The sequence below is a fragment of the Phyllobates terribilis genome, unplaced genomic scaffold (genome assembly GCF_046119375.1).
Source record: "Phyllobates terribilis strain yellow unplaced genomic scaffold, ASM4611937v1 Scaffold_2__4_contigs__length_985480577, whole genome shotgun sequence".
Classification (NCBI taxonomy): Eukaryota; Metazoa; Chordata; class Amphibia; order Anura; family Dendrobatidae; genus Phyllobates; species Phyllobates terribilis.
Window position 1 is genome coordinate 262096239 of NW_027362762.1, and position 22001 is coordinate 262118239.

General features: G+C 43.2%; 1 protein-coding gene across 9 annotated transcripts in view; it reads left to right on the forward strand.

The window, feature by feature from the left end:
• LMO7 (LIM domain 7) overlaps positions 1-22001 on the forward strand; it is a 198168-nt gene that overhangs the window by 58577 nt on the left and 117590 nt on the right. For all 9 annotated transcript variants that reach the window (XM_073663991.1, XM_073664004.1, XM_073664012.1 and 6 more), the window contains exons 3-4: positions 14007-14077; positions 16877-16946. In XM_073663991.1, coding sequence (XP_073520092.1) covers positions 14007-14077; positions 16877-16946 — 141 coding nt within the window. The remainder of the gene's footprint in view (positions 1-14006; positions 14078-16876; positions 16947-22001) is intronic.

Sequence of the window (22001 nt, forward strand, 5' to 3'; positions counted from 1 at the left end):
GCCATTACCACTATAGGAGACCCGCTCCTTTATAATGGGAACATTTTTTTTACTGATACACTCCTCTGTCTCTTCAAAGGGGTATTGGGTTGTGTCCAAATTTTTGGCAGCCCTTACAGTCACTGCATACGCGATAACAGTATAGGAGACCCACTCATTAATAATGGGAACAACAAAGAATAGCCGGCTGATGGCTCTCTAACAATAGCGAGGGCTGACTGCTGGCCCTATAAAAATAGGCTTTGTGACTTTCAGAGTCCCTCCACCATAAATGAAATAAGATGTGTCTGATGTGTCACACACCACATGGCCAGATAAGGTTGTAAAATGTTTAAATTACATTTCCTAGTGAATGCATTTGTCTTGGTTGAAAGCCGTGCAAAAAACGCATAAAAAACGCTACGTGTGATCATAGCCCAAGGTGTGGAGGAGTATTTTTGTGTTTGGTTAGTTATTTTGCCTTATATACAAGTCATTACCCTGGAAAGGATGTTCCTTAACATATTTCCCAGAAAAATCCATTTTGGTTTTGTTTTTGTATGTTTTATAGTGAGTTAGTGAGTCCGTAATAGTGGCGTAATACCTCTGACAACATTGTTGACAGCATTGACCTGAGAGTCAGAAATGCTTCCAGGAGTCTTCCCTATGCTGTTCCCTTGTCATTTGAGCACTGTTCCCATTGATTTGGGCAATTTCTAGGCCCGCTGCAGACCGCTGGGGGGAGCCGCCGGGAAAATGCTCGAGTTTCCTATAGACTTACATTGGGCTTGTTACTCGGACCGAGCACTCGAGCATTCCAATTTGTTCGACTCGAACAACGAGTACCCGAGCATTAGTGCTGGCTGATCACTATTTGCAACCCTTTTCTCGTCTCTTAACTATTTTCAGAGCTGATTAAAACCAAATCAAGCGGTCTGCTCTAAGGAGAGATCACACTCGCAAGCCTTGCTTTTACAATGAACTTGCCATTGAGTTCAGTCTTCTCACTCAGTAGCCAGCCACAGTATGTGTTGTAATAAATAGAGGCTAAGTGGCTGAAACCTTTTAAAGGCACGGGCAGAGCTGCTGAGTTCTGTGATTGCCTGCAGCAATGTCAATGTGACCTCACCGCTGAAACCAAACAGTGATGGATGAAACCCTATTGCAAAAATGATTTTTTTTTAAATAAAATGTTTTTTTCATTAAAAAAATAAAATACTTTCATGATATTAAGAAAATAGGTGCCCTTTATGCTTACTGTGCTCGACACTTGTCTGGTTGGACAAGCTGGCCATGTGACTGTTTCTAAATATTGCACTATTAAGTAGTGTAGATTCACTGATAGGAGTTAACCGTATTTTTTTGGACTATAAGACTCATCGGACCATAAGACCTAGGTTTTAGAGGAGGAAAAAAAAAAATTAAGCTAAAAATGGGTCATGATGCCCTGTTAAGGGGGAGGGGGTCTGCTGCTGACACTGTTATAGGGGTATTGTCCCCCTATTCTGTTAATATCCCCCATCCTGGTTTATATGGCTTTCTCCTTCTTGTTATATGTGGCCCTCATCCCCATCCTGATATGAACGGCATCCCAATCCACCATCCTGGTATGCATGGCCCCCTCATCCCTCTTCCTGGTATGTATGGCACCCTTCATCCCTCTTCTTCGTATGTATGGTACCTTAATTCCTCTTCCTGGTATTATTGCACTCTTCATCCCTGTATGCATGCCCCCCCTCATGCCTCATCCTTGTATGCATGGCCCCGCCTCATCCCTGTATGCATGCCCCCCCTCATGCCTCAGCCTTGTATGCATGCCCCCCCTCATGCCTCAGCCTTGTATGCATGCCCCCCCTCATGCCTCAGCCTTGTATGCATGGCCCCGCCTCAGCCTTGTATGCATGGCCCCGCCTCAGCCTTGTATGCATGGCCCCGCCTCAGCCTTGTATGCATGGCCCCGCCTCAGCCTTGTATGCATGGCCCCGCCTCAGCCTTGTATGCATGGCCCCGCCTCAGCCTTGTATGCATGGCCCCGCCTCAGCCTTGTATGCATGGCCCCGCCTCAGCCTTGTATGCATGGCCCCGCCTCAGCCTTGTATGCATGGCCCCGCCTCAGCCTTGTATGCATGGCCCCGCCTCAGCCTTGTATGCATGGCCCCGCCTCAGCCTTGTATGCATGGCCCCGCCTCAGCCTTGTATGCATGGCCCCGCCTCAGCCTTGTATGCATGGCCCCGCCTCAGCCTTGTATGCATGGCCCCGCCTCAGCCCTGTATGTTGCACAGAAAAAAAAATAAACTTCATACTCACCTCCTCTCTCCTCCAGCGCTGTGTCTCGCTCTGTGCCTGAATAGTCACTGCTCCCCACGCTGGGACTCCCATGGGAGTGGTAAATATTCATGGCCTTTAATAGCGGGCACATTGACAGCCGAGCGCAGCAGGAGCCGTGCTGCAGCTAAAGTGTGCGCACTATTAGGGAGAATGAATGGTCACTGCTCCCAGCGCACGCAGTCCCGGCGTGGGGAGCAGTGACTATTCTGGCACAGAGCGAGACGCAGCGCTGGAGGAGAGAGGAGGTGAGTATTTCTTTTTTTCTGTGCAGCATGACGGGGATCAGGGGGTGTGAACTATACAAAGATGAGGGGTGGGGGCGGCCCATGCATACAAGGATGAGGGTGGGGGCGACCCAGGCATACAAGGATGAGGGTGGGTGCGGCCCAGGCATACAAGGATGAGGGTGGGTGCGGCCCAGGCATACAAGGATGAGGGTGGGGGCGGCCCAGGCATACAAGGATGAGGGTGGGGGCGGCCCAGGCATACAAGGATGAGGGTGGGGGCGGCCCAGGCATACAAGGATGAGGGTGGGGGCGGCCCATGCATACAAGGATGAGGGTGGGGGCGGCCCATGCATACATTGATGAGGGTGGGGGTGGCCCATGCATACAAGGATGAAGGTGGGGGCTAGGGGAGCAGTGAATATTAATTTTCTTTAGTAGCGGGCACAGTGTAGGCTGCAGCAAGCGGCTGCTGCTTTCTGTGCCCTGCTACTTTGCCACTGTCGCTTCCCCCACATCCCCCACCACCCACAGCCACAGTATTTATGTATCTCGGACTATAAGACGCACCCCCTACTTTCCTCCAAAATTTTGGAGGAAAAAAGTGCATCTTATAGTCTGAAAAATATGGTATATGTTTTTGTTCAGTGACCAATTCCATTTTGTAAAATCATGAAAGGCTATTATCACATTTAGGCCACAGCCCCACTATCAGTATTCGATCAGTATTTTTTCTCAGGAGTGGGAGACAAAACCAGGAGTGGGTGATAAATGCAGAATTGGTGACTTTTTCTCAGATTGTTCCTCACCTTGTTTTGGATCCCACTCCTGAGATAAAATACTGACCAAATACTGATAGTTGGGCCGTGGCCTTAGTAGTTAAGTCAGACACTGCAAGCAATCCACAGTTTAAGGGCAGCATATCACTAACTGGTCCAAATGGCAGAAAACAAAACAAATGCTCCTCCTTTTTATCCTACCTCCTCACTAAAACATTAGAAGCTATGAAAATTTGATGTAGGTCACATACTTTTCTTCTAGTCTCCAGCATATTTTCATGCATGATCCATTAATACGTGAAGTTCTAGCCGACATCACTGTTGTAGTTCCCAACTCTTTTGCTCATCTAGTCTGTAAGGCTGCGTGCACATGGTGTTTGTGGCCACAATTTATCGTATTTTTCAGACTATAAGACACCTTTTTCCTCCAAAATTTTGGAGGAAAGTGGGGGGTGCGTCTTATAGTCCGATATACATAAATGCTGTGGGTGGTGGGGTCCCAGCGTGGGGAGCAGTGGCTATTCTGGCACAGAGCGGAACACAGCGCTGGAGGAGAGAGGAAGGGAGTATGATTTCTTATTTTTTTTCTGTGCAGCGTGACTGGGATCAGGGGTTGCCAAGCATAACTGGATGAGGGGGAGGCCATGCATACAGGGATGAGGCATGAGGGGGCGCCATGCATACAGGGATGAGGCATGAGGGGGCGCCATGCATACAGGGACGAGGCATGAGGGGGCGCCATGCATACAGGGACGAGGCATGAGGGGGCGCCATGCATACAGGGACGAGGCATGAGGGGGCGCCATGCATACAGGGACGAGGCATGAGGGGGGGCGCCATGCATACAGGGACGAGGCATGAGGGGGGGCGCCATGCATACAGGGTCGAGGCATGAGGGGGGGCGCCATGCATACAGGGTCGAGGCATGAGGGGGGTCGCCATGCATACAGGGTCGAGGCATGAGGGGGGTCGCCATGCATACAGGGTCGAGGCATGAGGGGGGTCGCCATGCATACAGGGTCGAGGCATGAGGGGGGGGGGGCGCCATGCATACAGGGATGAGGCATGAGGGGGGGGGGCGCCATGCATACAGGGATGAGGCATGAGGGGGGGGGCGCCATGCATACAGGGACGAGGCATGAGGGGGGGGGCGCCATGCATACAGGGACGAGGCATGAGGGGGGGGGCGCCATGCATACAGGGACGAGGCATGAGGGGGGGGCGCCATGCATACAGGGACGAGGCATGAGGGGGGGGGCGCCATGCATACAGGGACGAGGCATGAGGGGGGGCGCCATGCATACAGGGACGAGGCATGAGGGGGGGGCGCCATGCATACAGGGACGAGGCATGAGGGGGGGGCCATGCATACAGGGACGAGGCATGAGGGGGGGGCCATGCATACAGGGACGAGGCATGAGGGGGGGGGCCATGCATACAGGGACGAGGCATGAGGGGGGGGGCCATGCATACAGGGACGAGGCATGAGGGGGGGGCCATGCATACAGGGACGAGGCATGAGGGGGGGGCATGCATACAGGGACGAGGCATGGGGGGGCATGCATACAGGGACGAGGCATGAGGGGGTGGGGCCCATGCATCCCGGGCTGAAGGGGTGGGGCCCATGCATCCCGGGCTGAAGGGGTGGGGCCCATGCATCCCGGGCTGAAGGAGGGGGGGGGCCCCATGCATCCCGGGCTGAAGGAGGGGGGGGGCCCATGCATCCCGGGCTGAAGGAGGGGGGGGGGCCCATGCATCCCGGGCTGAAGGAGGGGGGGGGCCCATGCATCCCGGGCTGAAGGAGGGGGGGGGGGGCCCATGCATCCCGGGCTGAAGGAGGGGGGGGGGGGGCCCATGCATCCCGGGCTGAAGGAGGGGGGGGGCCCATGCATCCCGGGCTGAAGGAGGGGGGGGGCCCATGCATCCCGGGCTGAAGGAGGGGGGGGGGGGCCCATGCATCCCGGGCTGAAGGAGGGGGGGGGGGCCCATGCATCCCGGGCTGAAGGAGGGGGGGGGGCCCATGCATCCCGGGCTGAAGGAGGGGGGGGGGGGGGCCCATGCATCCCGGGCTGAAGGAGGGGGGGGGGGGGGCCCATGCATCCCGGGCTGAAGGAGGGGGGGGGGGCCCATGCATCCCGGGCTGAAGGAGGGGGGGGGGGTGCCCATGCATCCCGGGCTGAAGGAGGGGGGGGGGGGCCCATGCATCCCGGGCTGAAGGAGGGGGGGGGGGCCCATGCATCCCGGGCTGGAGATGAGGGGTTTACCCTTTCTATAGGAAAGCACAGTCTGCTATACTTTTCGATAGTTAAGTAAATTGTATGTAGTCATGTATGCCAAAAGAACACATTATTGTCCGCCGTCTGTTAAATGTGGGAGCTATGGGAACATTGGAGGCTATGGCAGGAAAAGCTGATGAAGTATATATCTGCAGTGTGCACTTAGCCTAATTTATTTAAGTATTTTCTTTTACATGGCATGGACATTAGTGAATCCAATGAGTATGTAGAGTAGAAATGTGGCCTAACAGGACTGCAGATCTATGACACACACACCCTGCAGGAAATAATAGTTAATGTGTAGAATGGATGACAAGACATTGTGAATCAGTCTTATTTGTGTGTATGGCATCGGGACATGGTGAAGTGCTGTAAATACTTAAGCCTCCAACATGTTTATGATCTCCTTCTGCCAAGAAGAGTAAAACAGCGGAGTTACAAGATTGTTTTACTGGAGGAGAAAAGCTGATGGAGGGATTTTCTTCCATGGTCTTGGGTCATATTTATTTTTCCACTGATGTTAATGCCCATACACCTCCCTTCTTGCACAGTATATAAATGTCATGGTGAAACCTATTTTCCTCTCTCATTTTGCTGTCATGTGAAGGTATGAAGCACAACGCCTTCCAGGATTAGATAAGGAGGCAATGTAAATAGTTTCACAATTCACATTCATTTCAATCCTTCCAGTGCCCCACCTTCATTTGTTATTGTCACTGAGTGTTTAATATGTATATTACTAACCAAAATTGCAGCTTGTCTCTGACATAATGTGCACAGCTTAAAGTCTATTCTGTTCCTGTTATATCCGCTTTGACCTTAATTGGAAAAAAAGAAAATGCTAGACCTGGTTCTGAAACTCAGCCGGGTAAATGGGCCGCACATAGAAAAAATGTTAAAAAGGGTCGTGTTCTTTGTAGGAGACTATTACGTTTTCAGTGATACCATTATTTTTTTTAATCAGCATTTTTTTGATCATCGTTTTTTTTTTTTTTCTTTTACATGTTTTCTCTTTCACTTAAATTTTAACATAAAACAGCATTTTTAGTGGCCAAATATTATTGCATTATTTTTTTCGTTCTTTATTTTACTTTTTAAAAAAAAAAAAATATTTAGCTTTTTTTCTAAATCAATCTGGCCCATACAGTAATATAGTTTTACAATTAGTTACCTATAGTATTAATGACCCCCTTCTTGTAGAAATCGCCCCCCCCTTCTGTCTTGTAGTAATCGTCCCACATTCTATCGCTTTTAACACGCACACAAATAAAATTATTCTCACCTGACCTCGCTCCCTCGATGAACAGCGTCGTCTTCTTCTTCCTCCACAGCCGGGGAGCTTAGCAGTGACGTCAATGGTGCAGAGTGCTGGTGGTTTCTGCGCCGCAATACATTTTAATTGAATGTGTGTCCTCGGACGCACATTTAGTTCAAAAGAAGCTCTGACGTCGGCGGCCCCTGACTCGTAGAACGCTGTGTGTTTGAGACCCCTGTGCTAGACCATTAATGTGTAACCGTCATTATGCAGAGTGTTTGTTAAAATATACATTCACATACACTCTGCATAATGATAGTCCATGTGAATATGTTCATGTGTTTGTGTATATTAGACTCATTAAATAGCCGCCCATCAGGTTCAGGGTCCTAGACTCTTACCGATTGCTCTGTGAGATACTTCATAGCGGTATTTTGTGCAGTGTATCGACCAGTAGACTTGCTATTGAGCCCATGCACCACTCTGTATAGAAGAGTGGATCATATTTGAACAGCTCTCACCCAACCATCACAGAAACTTTCCCAGCTAACCTGAGCCACGCTACTGATGTTTAAGTCACCCAGTATGAATAGTTGTGTAAATGGTTATGGCTTTGCCCAATTACATTTATTAGGCATATCAAAATCTGCAATAAAACAGATACGTTGTAGATTTTGCTGTCTATTTACCCGTGGATCACTGCAAAATCGGCAAATTCAGAATAAAAACAAATACTATCCAAAAAAGTTTAAAAAAAAAAAAAGAGCCAAAAACCTGTTTCTTTTCCTCCCCTGCTTTTTCAGTGGACACTCTAGCCTAGTTTACCGCTGGCCTCTATATACTCTGTCTCCTTTGATGTCATGTCAACACATGTGAGCAATGCAGCACATCATCATTGGAGGGCATGATATAGACTGGTGGGGTACCAGGCTAGAATTACCATTGGAGTAGAGTACTAGGAGATGTGAGAATCAGGGCTGTGGAGTCGGTAAGCCACAGTTGCGACTCCGACTCCTGGATTTTATCAGGTTCCGACTCCGACTCCTTCATAAATGGCCAATTCGTAACAATAAATTTACTGTTGTAAAATATTAACATCGTGCTTATTCAGTTTCTCACCATCATATAAGTAATCAGACCACTTAGAGCAAAAACTATATTTATTAGAATACAATTAGAATATAGCAAATAACTTTTATAAACTTTTCTAAACTCTTGTAAGTAAATATGCAATAAACACTGTTATGCAGTTAATAAGAAGAAATCTATAAATTTGTCCTCAGAAAAAGTATTGCCTCTGTCAGATCCTCCTTCATGGATGCCCTCAAATCTGATCTAATTATTTTGAGAGCAGAGAACAACCTCTCTACACTAACTTGGGTTGGTGGCAAAGCAGTAACCACTCGGGCAACATCTCTGACAATGTCAGGATACAGAGGAATCGCTTGTTGCACTGTTATTTTTGATGAACGGTCAAATTTCTCAATTTCTTTTAGTGCACATGAAAAATTCTGCTGAAATGTACTGGCTGTGTTCTTTGATGGGGATGACTCTTCTTCTATGCGGGAACGCTTTGCACGGTCCTTGTGATCCAAATATTTTTCGAAATTAAATTCTTCATCAGTTGATGATGAGGGTGAAGATGTGGCAGGACGACCAAATTCTTCTTGTTCCTCCTGACTGTTCTGCAACCCTTTCATCCTTACTGCTATTTCAAACAGAGCTTCTTTTCCTTTAGTTAGCTGTTGATCATCTAGAAGAATCCGATGCATTGAGTCTACATAAACAGCTGCCAAAAGAATGTTATTTTGTAATAGTAGCTCCTCTCTCCGTTTCATTGATGTAGCAATGCCACTTGCAATTAACCCTCCTCTTTGGGACAGGCGAAACATCAGGTTCTTCCACTCCTTTAAGAAAATACCTGGAGTTAAGTCCTCTGCTTGTAATTTTTTAGTCACTGTAAATGGGTGCTCTAGCAATTTTTCCAGCTCAGTCACCTGATTCCACTGACTTTCATTTAGCGTCAGTTGAGGGTTAGCCATGTCTACAAGAAAGGTTTTCAGTTCAACCAAGCGCTGAATCATTAAGTAAGTACTGCCACATCGTGTGGCTTGATCAATAATTGCCCCTTTTCCAGCACGTCTCTTCAAAATTGAGTCAACTTTAGGGGTTCTGGCAACAGTAGCCAATTTTCTCACCTTGCCAATCAGTGCAGCGGCATGTCCTTCTTGCAGACTGTCTTATAGCCAGCTGTAGCGTATGCACAACACAGCGCATGTGATGAATGAAAGAACGTATTAACACAGTTTCAACAAGATCATCTAAACTATCATGTTGCTGTTCATCTGAAGCAACTTCAGTTTGCTCCTCCGTTACAATACTGTGTTCCTCTATTTCAAACATTTCTGTGTCTGTGGACCCAGAATGTTCTTCTAGCTGCTGGTCACCATCATTACTCTCATTCATTAGCTTAATAGTACTTCTCATATTTGAAGCATTGTCAGTTACGACAGAAAGAACTTGCTCTTTTTTAAGTTCATAGTCTTGCAGAACCTTTTCCACCAAGACCTGGAGAAACTCACTGGTGTGATGAGCTTTGGTGTCTTTTACTGCCAATGTCTTGGTAACTATTTCATTTTTGTCACAAACAAATCGGACATTGATGGCAAAATAGTTCACTCTGTGACGTGTGCAGGCATCCATTTTAAGAAACAGAAAGCGTCCCTTGAGAGTTTTTTTTAAGTTCTTCCTTTTGTTTAAAAGCTTCTTCGGTTACTAATTTTCTAATACTCTCTCTCTCCAGAGAAACACCAAGCTTGCAGGCCATTTCCCCATTCAGACACATAAAAGCTGGTCGTGAAAATAATGAAATAGGCACACTATCCTTTACAACAAGCTCTATGATCTGTTTTTTAAATGTATCTACTGTCATTGTCACAGTAACTTTGTCACTGACCAAATATCTTGCAACTGATGGCTACAAAGTTCTCTGCTCCTTTGTTTGGCTGGGAGAGCTGGGCACTGGTTCATTGGTTTGGATGCAGTCTTTCTCATCCACTGCTTTCAGTACTTCTGGATGAAAGCGCTGTAAATGTCTCTTTAGATTACAAGCTCTGGTAGGAGCATTTTTATCTTTGCCTGAATATGCACTGATCTTGGCTTCACAGCATTTGTTTTCGTCTGGATCATTTGTCATACACTGACAGACATAATGTTTTCTATCTTGAGTGATGGTGAAATGTTCAAATACAGCTGATTTAATGTGATACTTCTTTGACATTCTCAGGTTTTTAATTCTGCATTCACAATCCAAATGACCAATTGTTTTTCCTAAAAACAATTGTACAAAATTATTGCAGGTCGTACAACTGATATAGTGGTCAGTAATACTGTTATTCCTCATGTACTCACAGTTAACTGATGCAAAGTTTGTTGAAAGGATAATACTTCTTACAGTCTTCCTCTTCTGAGTAGCAGCTGTGAGATGCTTGGAAGACGCACACCTAGTAAACATCTAGTCTAGAGGAGGAGCTTTACTACTAAGAATTTGCAACACATTTTCTCTTTCAGTTTCATACATTATAAGTAGGGGGGTTGGGGCAGCATGAGGTTAACCAAGTATAAGATTAGATAAGGGCAGTGGAGAACAGTGACACACAAGAAGTAAGAAATGTCTCTATCTCCAGCAGAACTGCTTATCACTGTTGTTCATAGTTTGATAGAACATATATATTTGAGTAACATTTATAAAATTCATATGAAATATTAATACATTTTTTTTAAAGCTGGAGTCGGTACATTTCTTCCGACTCCAACCAAAACTAACTCCGACTCCACAGCCCTGGTGAGACTATGGATATATTTTTTATTTTTGCTACTTTGTAGCAGCTGGTCTGCAAGAAAAATCTGCATGGTTTCTTGTCGCTTTCTAGTTAGTTTTTTTTTTGCCAAATTATTGATGTGTGATCTGCCATGTACAAAGCCAGACAAAAAAAAAATCTTGACATTCTCCTACCCCTGAGGAAGCTACACTTTCGGTAGCGATACTCGTGGTGTTTGCATCACCCTCCCTACCTTGATCACCCACATGTTAGCCACACTTATACTCAGGTCTTATGCAAGTGCCAGGCTAATTTAACTAAACTGTAGCTCTTCCCTTGTTTTACCCCCTCCTGGGGCTCGGCTCGATTCCCCCCCCCCTTCCAGCTTCTTGAATGTGTGAGTCCAACACGCTTACCAGGGCTGTATACCTTGGGGCTGTGGGGTGGCGTACCATTATTAATTTTTATTGGTCATGCACTTGCACTTTTTGTACAAAGATGTTTTGACTTATAGATAGGTCTTTTGACAGTCTCCTGTCTTTGACATGCATTTGCACTTTTGTTTATGGTACACATTATAATCATTTTGAGAGTTCAGCTTAATTTCTTCCTTGCTCCATTTATTTGGGTACTAATTGTCTTGACTCTGTATGCAGCATTTTGCCTGGTTCTAATGCATAGACCGTTTCATGCTTATATTACATCTGGTGGTGTTTGGGATGGGTAGGAACCTGTGCCTTATTTTGGATGGGTTCAGTCATACTCTTGGGGTTTTTTAATTGTTTTTAATTGTTCATGTTGTTTGTATGAGGGTCAGTCAATAAGTAATGCCTCCTATTTTTTTTTCTCCTTTTAATTGGCAAGAAATTCAAATGCAATTACATAGGTTGAAAACCACAACATTAACGATTAATTTGTCACTTTTCAGTATAATCTCCATCCATTTCCACAGTCTTGGTCCACCGTTTAACAAGGGCATGTATTCCAGCATGGTAAAAAGCATTCTTGGGACCCACCGTGCACAAACTTTTCTGTATCCCAGTTGTCCAATAATTTTCATCACACTGCCTTTACTGAGGCAGATAATGCCACACAATTCATCTGCAGTCATCCGGCGGTCACCACGAATGATATCATCGACTCGCTGAATGTTGCTTGGAGTCACTGCGGTTACTGGCCTGCCACTCTGCGTTTTGTCAGCCAACGGTGATGGCCCTTCAGCTGTGTTACAGGGACGAACCCATCGTCTAACAGTACTGACATCCACTGTTGCTTCACCGTACACATTTTTCAGTCTCTCATGAATTTGAATGGGCGTTTCACCTTCTGCATGCAAGAATTCAATCACAGAATGTTGTCTAATACGAACATCGATGTCAGCCATTTTGCAAACGGATACAGTCCTGCCACCTGTTGGTACAGGAAGTTGCAATTGCTGTGGATTGGAGAAGAAGGTTTGAGGAATTGTGCCAAATTCGAGTATTTAACATAACTACCTTATTTAAGGAGAAAAAAAATAGGAGGCATTACTTATTGACTGACCCTCGTATTAATCATGTTGTAATTAAAGATTGATAATTTTCTAATACATTTATCCTGAGATCCCTGTGTTTTTGCATATCCTTTATTTTTATGTTTCTGATCTGCCATGTACCTAACAGCCTAGCTTTATGCATTGTCAAAGTGTCTACTGGTGGTCTACAGTTTGTGAGATACAGATCCACCATTGGAATCTCCTAAATTGACCAGTGATGGTTAGCCGGTGTTTTCAAGCTTGGTAGAGTAAAAATAAGTTCATTGTGTCCTTTCTCCTGCTTCTTATCTTGTTTCACAGTGTTGACTTTGTTTCCCAAGAGGTGTGTCCAAGTGACAGGACTATGGATATCCCATTTTAGTCTGTACATTACACCATATTACATTTTTGTGATAATTTTTTTTTTGAATACCTGCCATTTTTGTCCCTCCAGCAGTCTCTTGTTGTAGTAGAGGATTAACAGTTGTCCTGTGAAAGGCCCACTGGGGAAATATGAAGCAGATTTTATCGATGGAACATCTGCAGCATTATGGATGAGACTTTACAAAACTCAGTCCTGAATTGCGAGGACATTTATACTATTATATTTCACTGTGGATTTGTGTAGATCTGTCCTTGCGGAAGTTCCTATTTTTTAACAGCCTGAAAATAATGAAAATTTACTGGGAAAAAAATTTTCAATTTAAAAACAGGTGAAATTCATACCGATGATATATTATTATTTTAGCGCCATTTGTTCCTTGGCGCTTTACATGTGAAAAAGGGGGTATATATAGCAGAAACAATTACAAAAATCTTAAACAAAAACGCAACGGAAAACTGGTACAGGAGGAGAGAGGACCCTGTCCATGAGGGCTCATAGTCTATATCTATCTCTAATCTCTGCAAAAAAAAACTAGTTGTGCAAACATTTCCTATGCCACTTATGTCTACATCAATAAGTGCTTGCAATATCACCTGGAAATGTAATAGAAATATATATTATGGATAAAGATATTACAGTAAAGCTCTGACTTCTAAATGTTATAAATCAACATTTCATTGCTAATGTACAGAAGAGTAAGTGTATAATCATAGTTTTCACACTGTTCCTTTTTAACAATAATCAATTTCTAATTACTAAATTATTTCAAATGAGAATGGAATTTTTTTCTAACAGCAGGGAATGTTTAAATATAAACTAACAAAACTGTTAAATCCCCCGTCTTTCCAGTGTCCCTTCAGATATGTTTACTTTGCAGTGATCGTGTGCCGTAGATCAACCACCGAAGCTAATCACTGGCCTTATACCATACATATTTACATACAGGGCTGTGGAGTCTGTATAAAATGGACCAACTCTGACTCCTAAAATATAAAATAAATTGGGTACAGTAGTTCAATGCAGTTTGTTGGGAATATTTTTTCATAAGAATTTGGGAAAGTTATGAAAGGTCCTATAAATGTCTATCCTATTCCTGATCTAAGGGTCTAGACTTTTAGCCGAGATGAATCTGTGCTACAGTAAATTTATAGTCTGAGTCTACCGACTCCACAGCCCTGCTTACGTACTTGCATTACATACATGCATACATACACTGATGGTGATTGCAGTGGTTATATTGATGTATGGTACTCAAAGTAAACAGAGACCATAGAGGACCTGATGTGGTGATGGAGACAAGTATTTTGTTTTTAATTATTTCCAATTATACACTATTTCTTGTTTAAAAATGGATAAATAAAAAATGTGAGGTGTTTCCAGTAAATATTGTAATGGGATCACTTCCTTTCGTGATTTCTTATATCTATGTTTTCGATTTGTTGTAGGAAGTTACTGGTAAAGGTTTTGGGGGCCAGAATTTCCGCTCTGCCCTTGAAAATGGAGTGCTCTTGAGTGAGTAAGTATCAAGGTCTTCTATGCTGGTTACATAGTTGTTGAAGGAAAAAGCAGGGTGTGTGTCTTCTTCATTCCAACCACTGGTAATAAAATTAGTGATGTAAGTAGGCTTCGCACCAAGCCCTTAAAAGGTATGTAGACAATTTTACCTGGACCAACACACCCTACAGAAGTGATGGCGGTGTGTCTCTGGCCACACCAATGAAAATAGTATTATTGCACTCCATTGAATATACAATAAAATTTAGCAGACATTACTGAAATGTTTTACATAAGCTTATTTATTCATGTCTCCGTTAACAGTTGACATTTATCACCTTCATTTGAATCTCACAAACCTTTCTAAGCCTTTATTTTTATGAGATATCAAAAAGGTTTTCTGGGCAGTTTATATAATTTTTCAGGGAGTCTTAACATGTGGAGTGTAATGCGCTCACTGTTAGGATTCTCCTGTTTCTACCATCCTGTTGCTCGTCGCCTGACAGCTCACATTTACACTGCTCAAAAAAATAAAGGGAACACTCAAATAACACAATCCTAGATCTGAATGAATGAAATATTCTCATTGAATACTTTGTTCTGTACAAAGTTGAATGTGCTGACAACAAAATCACACAAAAATCATCAATGGAAATCAAATTTATTAGCCAATGGAGGCCTGGATTTGGAGTCACCCCCAAAATTAAAGTGGAAAAACACACTACAGGCTGATCCAACTTTGATGTAATGTCCTTAAAACAAGTCAAAATGAGGCTCAGTATTGTGTGTGGCCTCCATGTGCCTGTATGACCTCCCTACAACGCTTGGGCATGCTCCTGATGAGTTTGCGGATGATCTCCTGTGGGATCTCCTCCCAGACCTGGACTAAAGCATCCGCCAACTCCTGGACAGTCTGTGGTGCAACGTGACGTTGGTGGATGGAGCGAGACAGGATGTCCCAGATGTGCTCAATCGGATTCAGGTCTGGGGAACGGGCGAGCCAGTCCATGGCTTCAATGCCTTCATCTTGCAGGAACTGCTGACACTCCAGCCATATGAGGTCTGGCATTGTCCTGCATTAGGAGGAACCCAGGGCCAACCGCACCAGCATATGGTCTCACAAAGGGTTTGAGGATCTCACCTCTGGCGAGCACATGGAGGGCTGTGCGGCCCCCCAAAGAAATGCCACCCCACACCATTACTGACCCACTGCCAAACCGGTCATGCTGAAGAATGTTGCAGGCAGCAGATCGCTCTCCACGGCGTCTCCAGGCTCTGTAACGTCTGTCACATGTGCTCAGTGTGAACCTGCTTTCATCTGTGAAGAGCACAGGGCGCCAGTGGTGACTTTGCCAATCCTGGTGTTCTGTGGCGAATGGCAAGCGTCCTGCACGGTGTTGGGCTGTGAGCACAACCCCCATTTGTGGACATCGGGCCCTCATACCACCATCATGGAGTCGATTTCTAACCGTTTGTGCAGACACATGCACATTTGTGGCCTGCTGGAGGTCATTTTGCAGGGCTCTGGCAGTGCTCCTCCTGGTCCTCCTTGCACAAAGGCGGAGGTAGCGGTCCTGCTGCTGGGTTGTTGCCCTCCTACGGCCCCCTCCACGTCTCCTGGTGTACTGGCCTGTCTCCAGGTAGCGCCTGCAGCCTCTGGACACTATGCTGACAGAAACAGCAAACCTTCTTGCCACAGCTCGCATTGATGTGCCATCCTGGATGAGCTGCACTACCTGAGCTACTTCTATGGGTTGTAGAGTCCGTCTCATGCTACCACGAGTGTGAAAGCACAACCAACATTCAAAAGTGACCAAAACATCAGCCAGAAAGCATTGGTACTGAGATGTGGTCTGTGGTCCCCACCTGCAGAAACGCTCCTTTATTGAGGGTGTCTTGATAATTGCCAATAATTTACATCTACTGTCTATTCCATTTGCACAACAGCATGTGAAATTGATTGTCAATCAGTGTTGCTTCCTAAGTGGACAGTTTGATTTCACAGAAGTTTGATTAACTTGGAGTTATATTCTGTTGTTTAAGTGTTCCCTTTATTGTTTTGAGCAGTGTATTTTGCACACTTGTAATCACGTGCTGACTGCTATCTTTTGCTTCTGTCAATGGTCTCAACGCAGAAAAGAAAAAGCAGTTGCCGTCTGATTGGAAGAATGCATATTATATGTGAGGGTTCATGTGATAATCTCAGGAGTATGGAAATGGCAGAATCCTCAGGGCTCGCTCACACCACAGTATAATAAAGACGAGTGCTATCCGATTTTTTTTTTTTAATCGGATAGCTGTCTGACCAATGTTATTCTATGGGGCAGTGCTGATTACCTATTTATTTATTTATTTTTTTACAGACAGATTCAGTCTGTGAAAAAAATCGCAGCATGCTGCTATTCCACTCTGAAATTTGGCAGAGACTCTGATTCCACAGTATAGCATCCGATTTTTATGGATACATTGCAATTCTGTAATGTAGAAGCTGTAAATGGTCCTGTAAATGATTAATTACTGCTGGTGTAAAAAAAACCCATATTGCACATGGATTACAAGTGAGGAAAAAATAATCCCAAATTTCCGGAATGAAAATCGGAATGATATTTTTTATATGCTCTTGTGACCCCAGCCTAATAGTGAGTACAGTTCACACTATTAGGTTCTCTTACGTTAGACTTCTTGGCAAATTATATAAATTGTTCCGGACAACCCCTTTTAGACTGTAAAATACAAAATGTCAAGTGAAGTGCCTCACATTGTTGGCAGTTTCCACACTTTTTTCCTTTCTTTCAGTTGTCTTCTGTTCTTTTTTCTACAGCCTAATTAACAAGATCAAGCCTGGAATTATTAAAAAAATTAACAGACTGTCCACACCTATTGCTGGCTTGGTAAGTATTTTAAGATTGCAATGCAAAAAATGTAAATGACAGACCAGTTAATTAGCTTCACTGAATGCAAAGTGCACAATGCCTAAATGTCTTGCAACAAGTGAGCTGAAAAATTCTACAGGTTATGATGAAATGTTTCCTTTCAATGACCTCAAAAGATATGTACTGTATGCACAGAAGAAAAAGTTACAATTTGGGACTAGGAGAAAGATTGCTTCACTGTAAATTCATTATCTGGCAGTAAAAATAGAAAACATTTGGCCATGGTCTATGACAGGCCTGCATAATGGCCATCCCGCAAAAGGATTTCTGGCGACCTGCGGACAGCCGTATATGCCAGTTCTCTTTCCGTATTCTATTGGATTTGTGTCTTTCTGACACTGTGGCGAATGTAAGCGCCGAAGATTGTAGAGAATTTTATTGAAGATGATGGAGGGAGGTTAGTGTGAGGTCACAGTATTGAGCAGTGGTGGGAGTAAGTAGAGTGGGGTGGAAATATGGAGAAGGGGGGAAAACAGGACCGTATGGAGAGGTGGGAGCATGGGGGTGAAGAGTATATAGAGGGGCAGTTTGCAAAATAGTTTAATCATTGCCTTTTTAGGGTGTGTTCACACTGCGTTTTTAGAGCAGAAATTCCCTAAATACTCCTTAAGAACTCGGCTCTTGGGCCACAAAATTTTGTGCACCCTTGATCTATGATGCTGATTTTACATTTTTTTTTTAATTATAACTTGATCAGTAAGTACAGGTTAGTGTTAATTTTTGAATTATTTTATTTCTAGAAATGTATAATTCTACACATATATAATGAGAGAAAGTGAGAGAGACTGACAAAGAACCTGTGGAGTACAAAGTAGTGCTATCTTAAATCATTAAAATCTAGTTAACTGATGTAGCTTAAAGGGATTTTCCAGGACAGGACTTGGATATTGATGGCCCTTCTGTAACAGCACATGAAAATAAGATTTTCAGGGTCTGACTCTGAGCACCCCACTGATCAGCTGATTAAAGAAGGGTTACTAAACACAGCTCCATTCACTTTGTAGTAACGGGGCCTCGTATTGCAAATCAGTACCATAGAAAACCAAATTATTGCGCTCCACGATCCCTTGAAGATTATAAATTACGTACGAGATATTAAAATGAACAAATTATCAGTATTAATAATATTACAATAATTAAACACACACACTAATCTGTACACGCTGATCAAGTTATAATAATAAAAAAATTATCAGCATCATAGACCAGGGGTGCACACACTTTTGTGGCTCAAGAGCCACACTATTGAGTTGAGTTTTTAAGGAGTATTTAGTGAGTTTCTGCTCCGAAAACTGTGTGAGCACACCCTGAAAAGGTAATGATTAAACTATTCTAGAAACTGCCACCTTTGCATACTGACCCTCTCTATACTGCTCCCACCACTCTATACTGTCCCCTTCCCCTCTTCTGCATATTTCTGCCTCACACTTCTCGTGTATCTATATATCGGGGGGTTAACACTAACATCTTAATTTTTTTTATCATATCTGTGTTGGGTAAATGCTGCTGTTCACATTGGATAGATCATATAAGATTTGAGAAATAGGTTTAGAATTTCTGGCAAAGAAGCCAAAGTAATAGATTCACAAGCTGTTTGTCCAGGACGTGCTTTCACTTCTTATTAATCTTTTGCCATATTTTCACTGTAAAGTTACTTGACACTTGCTTGAGTTTTCATAATGACTTTCTTTCCTTTTTACAGTTTATTTTTTCCTGCCTTTGTTTTTTCTTGTCAGCAGCTGCTGATTAGGAAGCATTTTTTTTCAATGTGCTAAAAAACTTGTAAGTGATAAAATATCATGAAAACTAATTAAATCATTTTGCAAAATGTAGCGTGCATGTTTTATAGCAAGCACATTCTCCAGAGGTCACATTATTGTTTGATTAGTTGTCATAAAATTGTTGGTTTTCCTGTTTTTATTTTCTTGGTATTTCTGAAATACTGGAGTTTTACCTCTATTGTTGAAACGGATACAATTGAGGGGGAAAAGGGCACCAGTTGCTTGGCTCTGTACCAGCATTTCATACCATCCTTTATTCACTACATGGAGATACTAGATTAAAGGTGTTTTCTGGGCATCTATTGTTAATGACCCAACTGATCACTTATTCTGCTGGATTTAAAGATTGAGCAGAGCTCAGCAGCACAGCTGTGTACAGTATGCACTATGTAATGGCCACTGCTGAGAACTGCACATCATGCCATGCTTTCTTGGTTGTTAATGCCAGTCTGGCAGAATTTGCATTAAAGAAGCACTCCCATCAGTTTTTATCCTCTTAATATATTGCAGTCATCATATTATATAGCACTATGTACTTAAAATTGCTTATTTTGCTTTTCTATCCAGATAATTCTTCTCTTCTCCATTAGGTCATACATGTCAAACTCTGGCCCACAGGGTGATTATATTTGGCCTGCGACACCAGAACCGCCACCCCTATGTGGGTCCATTATTCTGTATGGAGGACTATGTGGGGCTCATTATACTAAATACTGGTCGGCCCTCGACTTTGTCCAAGTTTTTCATTTTGGCCCTCTGTGTGTTTGAGTTTGACATCGCTGCATTAGGTCTATGACCTCATGTGATTAAAAACTGACTAGTTGAATCCTTCTAAGCTTTATGTAGAAACAGGAGGTCAATTTTCTCTGCACAAGTCATGAGTCACTTCAGAAGTGCCTGGCAGGGGGAGAGGTGGAGCAGCTGGGTCAGGAGTTGAAGAGGGGAATGATAAATGCAGGGACAAGAGACTTCACGTTTCTACATGGATATTTTTCTGTTTTTATTTGTTTTTAATTTTATCTATTTTCCTTTTGCATAATGGCACAGCACATAAAAATACAATCAGTTATCCATCCCTTTCTAATGCTTGTGTTATAACAAACCAAATAACATTATCCAAAACTCCAGAAACTAGTAGAATCGACAGGAGCCAGAAATATTCTGCTTTCTATTACATACATGAACAATACATTATATATTCTAAAAGATCTCCTGTTTTCTTCTTCTCACTGCTGCCACTTTTTGCAAAGGATTTCCTTAGCCTTTCAGGTACTTTTCTTATCTTTATATGCTTTTTGTTATTTGGTGTAACACATACAACAGAGTACCATTAATAATATCTCAAGGCAAGAGTTAACATGAGTACATCAAGTTTTATTACTGTAGATTGGTTTGCAAGAAAAGAAGTAAAAGTAAAAGCCTTGGTGCCTTTATTAAAAACAATTCTGTATTTTTTAATTTAGCCATATATTAGTAAACTTTGTACATTTTCTAACTCTCATTATTATTATTCACCTTTTGGCTTTGCTGATAATTATTACTGTAACTGTTAATATAGGGGGATGTTCTAGCATCTTTGTCCATTGTTCACTTCTGGGGAGAAAAGTAAAAAAAACATGGGAAATCCAAAAGTAGTGCTACATAAAAAAAATAAGACCATTAAGGTCTTAACGTAGGTATTAAAGGTTGTCAATTTACCATACTTGTCTTGTAGTCAAAATATGATTTCTGCCCAGTCATTACAGGTGTTGTCCACTACTAGGACAACCCCTTTTTAAACTAAATATTCGGCCCTGATTAAAATAAAAAAACCTATATTCCCCTCCCATGCCGGCTCCATTCCAGCGGTGTTGGCACTCGTGGTCCCGGGGCTGTGATGCGGTGCAATGACACGTGAGCCAGGCGCCCAATCAGTGCTGGCGTTCGGACCAACTGAACATGATGAGGAAGTCTGGGATCAGCTTCCGCCCTGGCTTCCTCTTCATGTCACTGTCCCCGCCTTCGGACAAACTGAACGTCAGCGCTGATTGGGCTCCGAGCATCATGTGTCACAAGAACCCCGGTACCGCAGGTGCCGACACCGCTGGAACGGCGCCAGCACGGGACGAGCGTATAGGTATTTTTATTTTATCGGGACTGAACATTTAGTTTAAGAAGGAGTTGTCCTAGTAGTGGACAACCCCTGTAATGACTGGGCAGAAATCAGATTTTGACTACAAGACAAGTATGGTAAATTGGTCCCTGGTTAGATGTTCATTAAATAAGTAAAATAGGAGTAAGTTATTGTTTTATGACAACATAAACTTTTATTGCTGTTTTAGTTTTTGTTATGATTAGCTTTTTGTTTTGCAAGACATGAGGAGATTGTGGACCGCACCAAACCTTAGCTAAAGAGACAGAAATTCAGAATGTTCATTTTATCCCTTCATCTTGTAAGGTTGCCAAAAGTGTTATTCTAGATTCATGCTGGAAGTGAAGTCAATGATCAGCAACTTTCTCACGAAAAAAAAGAAAACGGACATTCCAAAGCTCCCTTTGTTTCCAGTTGTGGCAGCATGTACTGTAGCTCTATAGCATGTACGTTGTAGGGTACATTCAAATACAATCGGAGTACACATTAGCTCTCTAATTTACCAAATATTTATTTATATACAGGTCTAATCAGCATTAACATTAAGAGCAATGATCGCTAAGACTCTTGCAAAGTCTTGCGATTTGTTGGGCTGCAAGGAAAGCCAGGTGGTGGTGTGTTGGAGGCAGGAAAATTTGGGAAAGCGTAAGAATGTGAGCGACATAAGCAAGGGCCAAATTGTGGTGGCTTACTAACCAAATCATCCTTCAAAGTGGTAGAATTGTTGTGGGCTATTCCTGGCAAGCAGTGGTTGAAGCCTTCGTGTCATAGGCAGTGAAAGCTCCTTAATGTGAGTGTTAAGTAAAATCTGATGGGTCTGGGAAAAATCCTACAGAAGAGTTACAGTAACACAAGTTATTGAACAAGTGAATGATTTTTATAGAATTCACTTTTATTTTTAAATTATGTGGGTGGCCGGGTACCTATTTTATATGTATTTGTAATAGATGTCATAATGGGATGAAGGCAATCTAGTGGAGGGATTCTGGCATTATTCTAGATGTTTCTTGGTCTGTAACAATGTTTAAGTAGGTAGTACGTGTCCAAGTACACAGAACTTTTTGGAAATGGTATTACCTAACAGTAGTGACCTTTTTCACC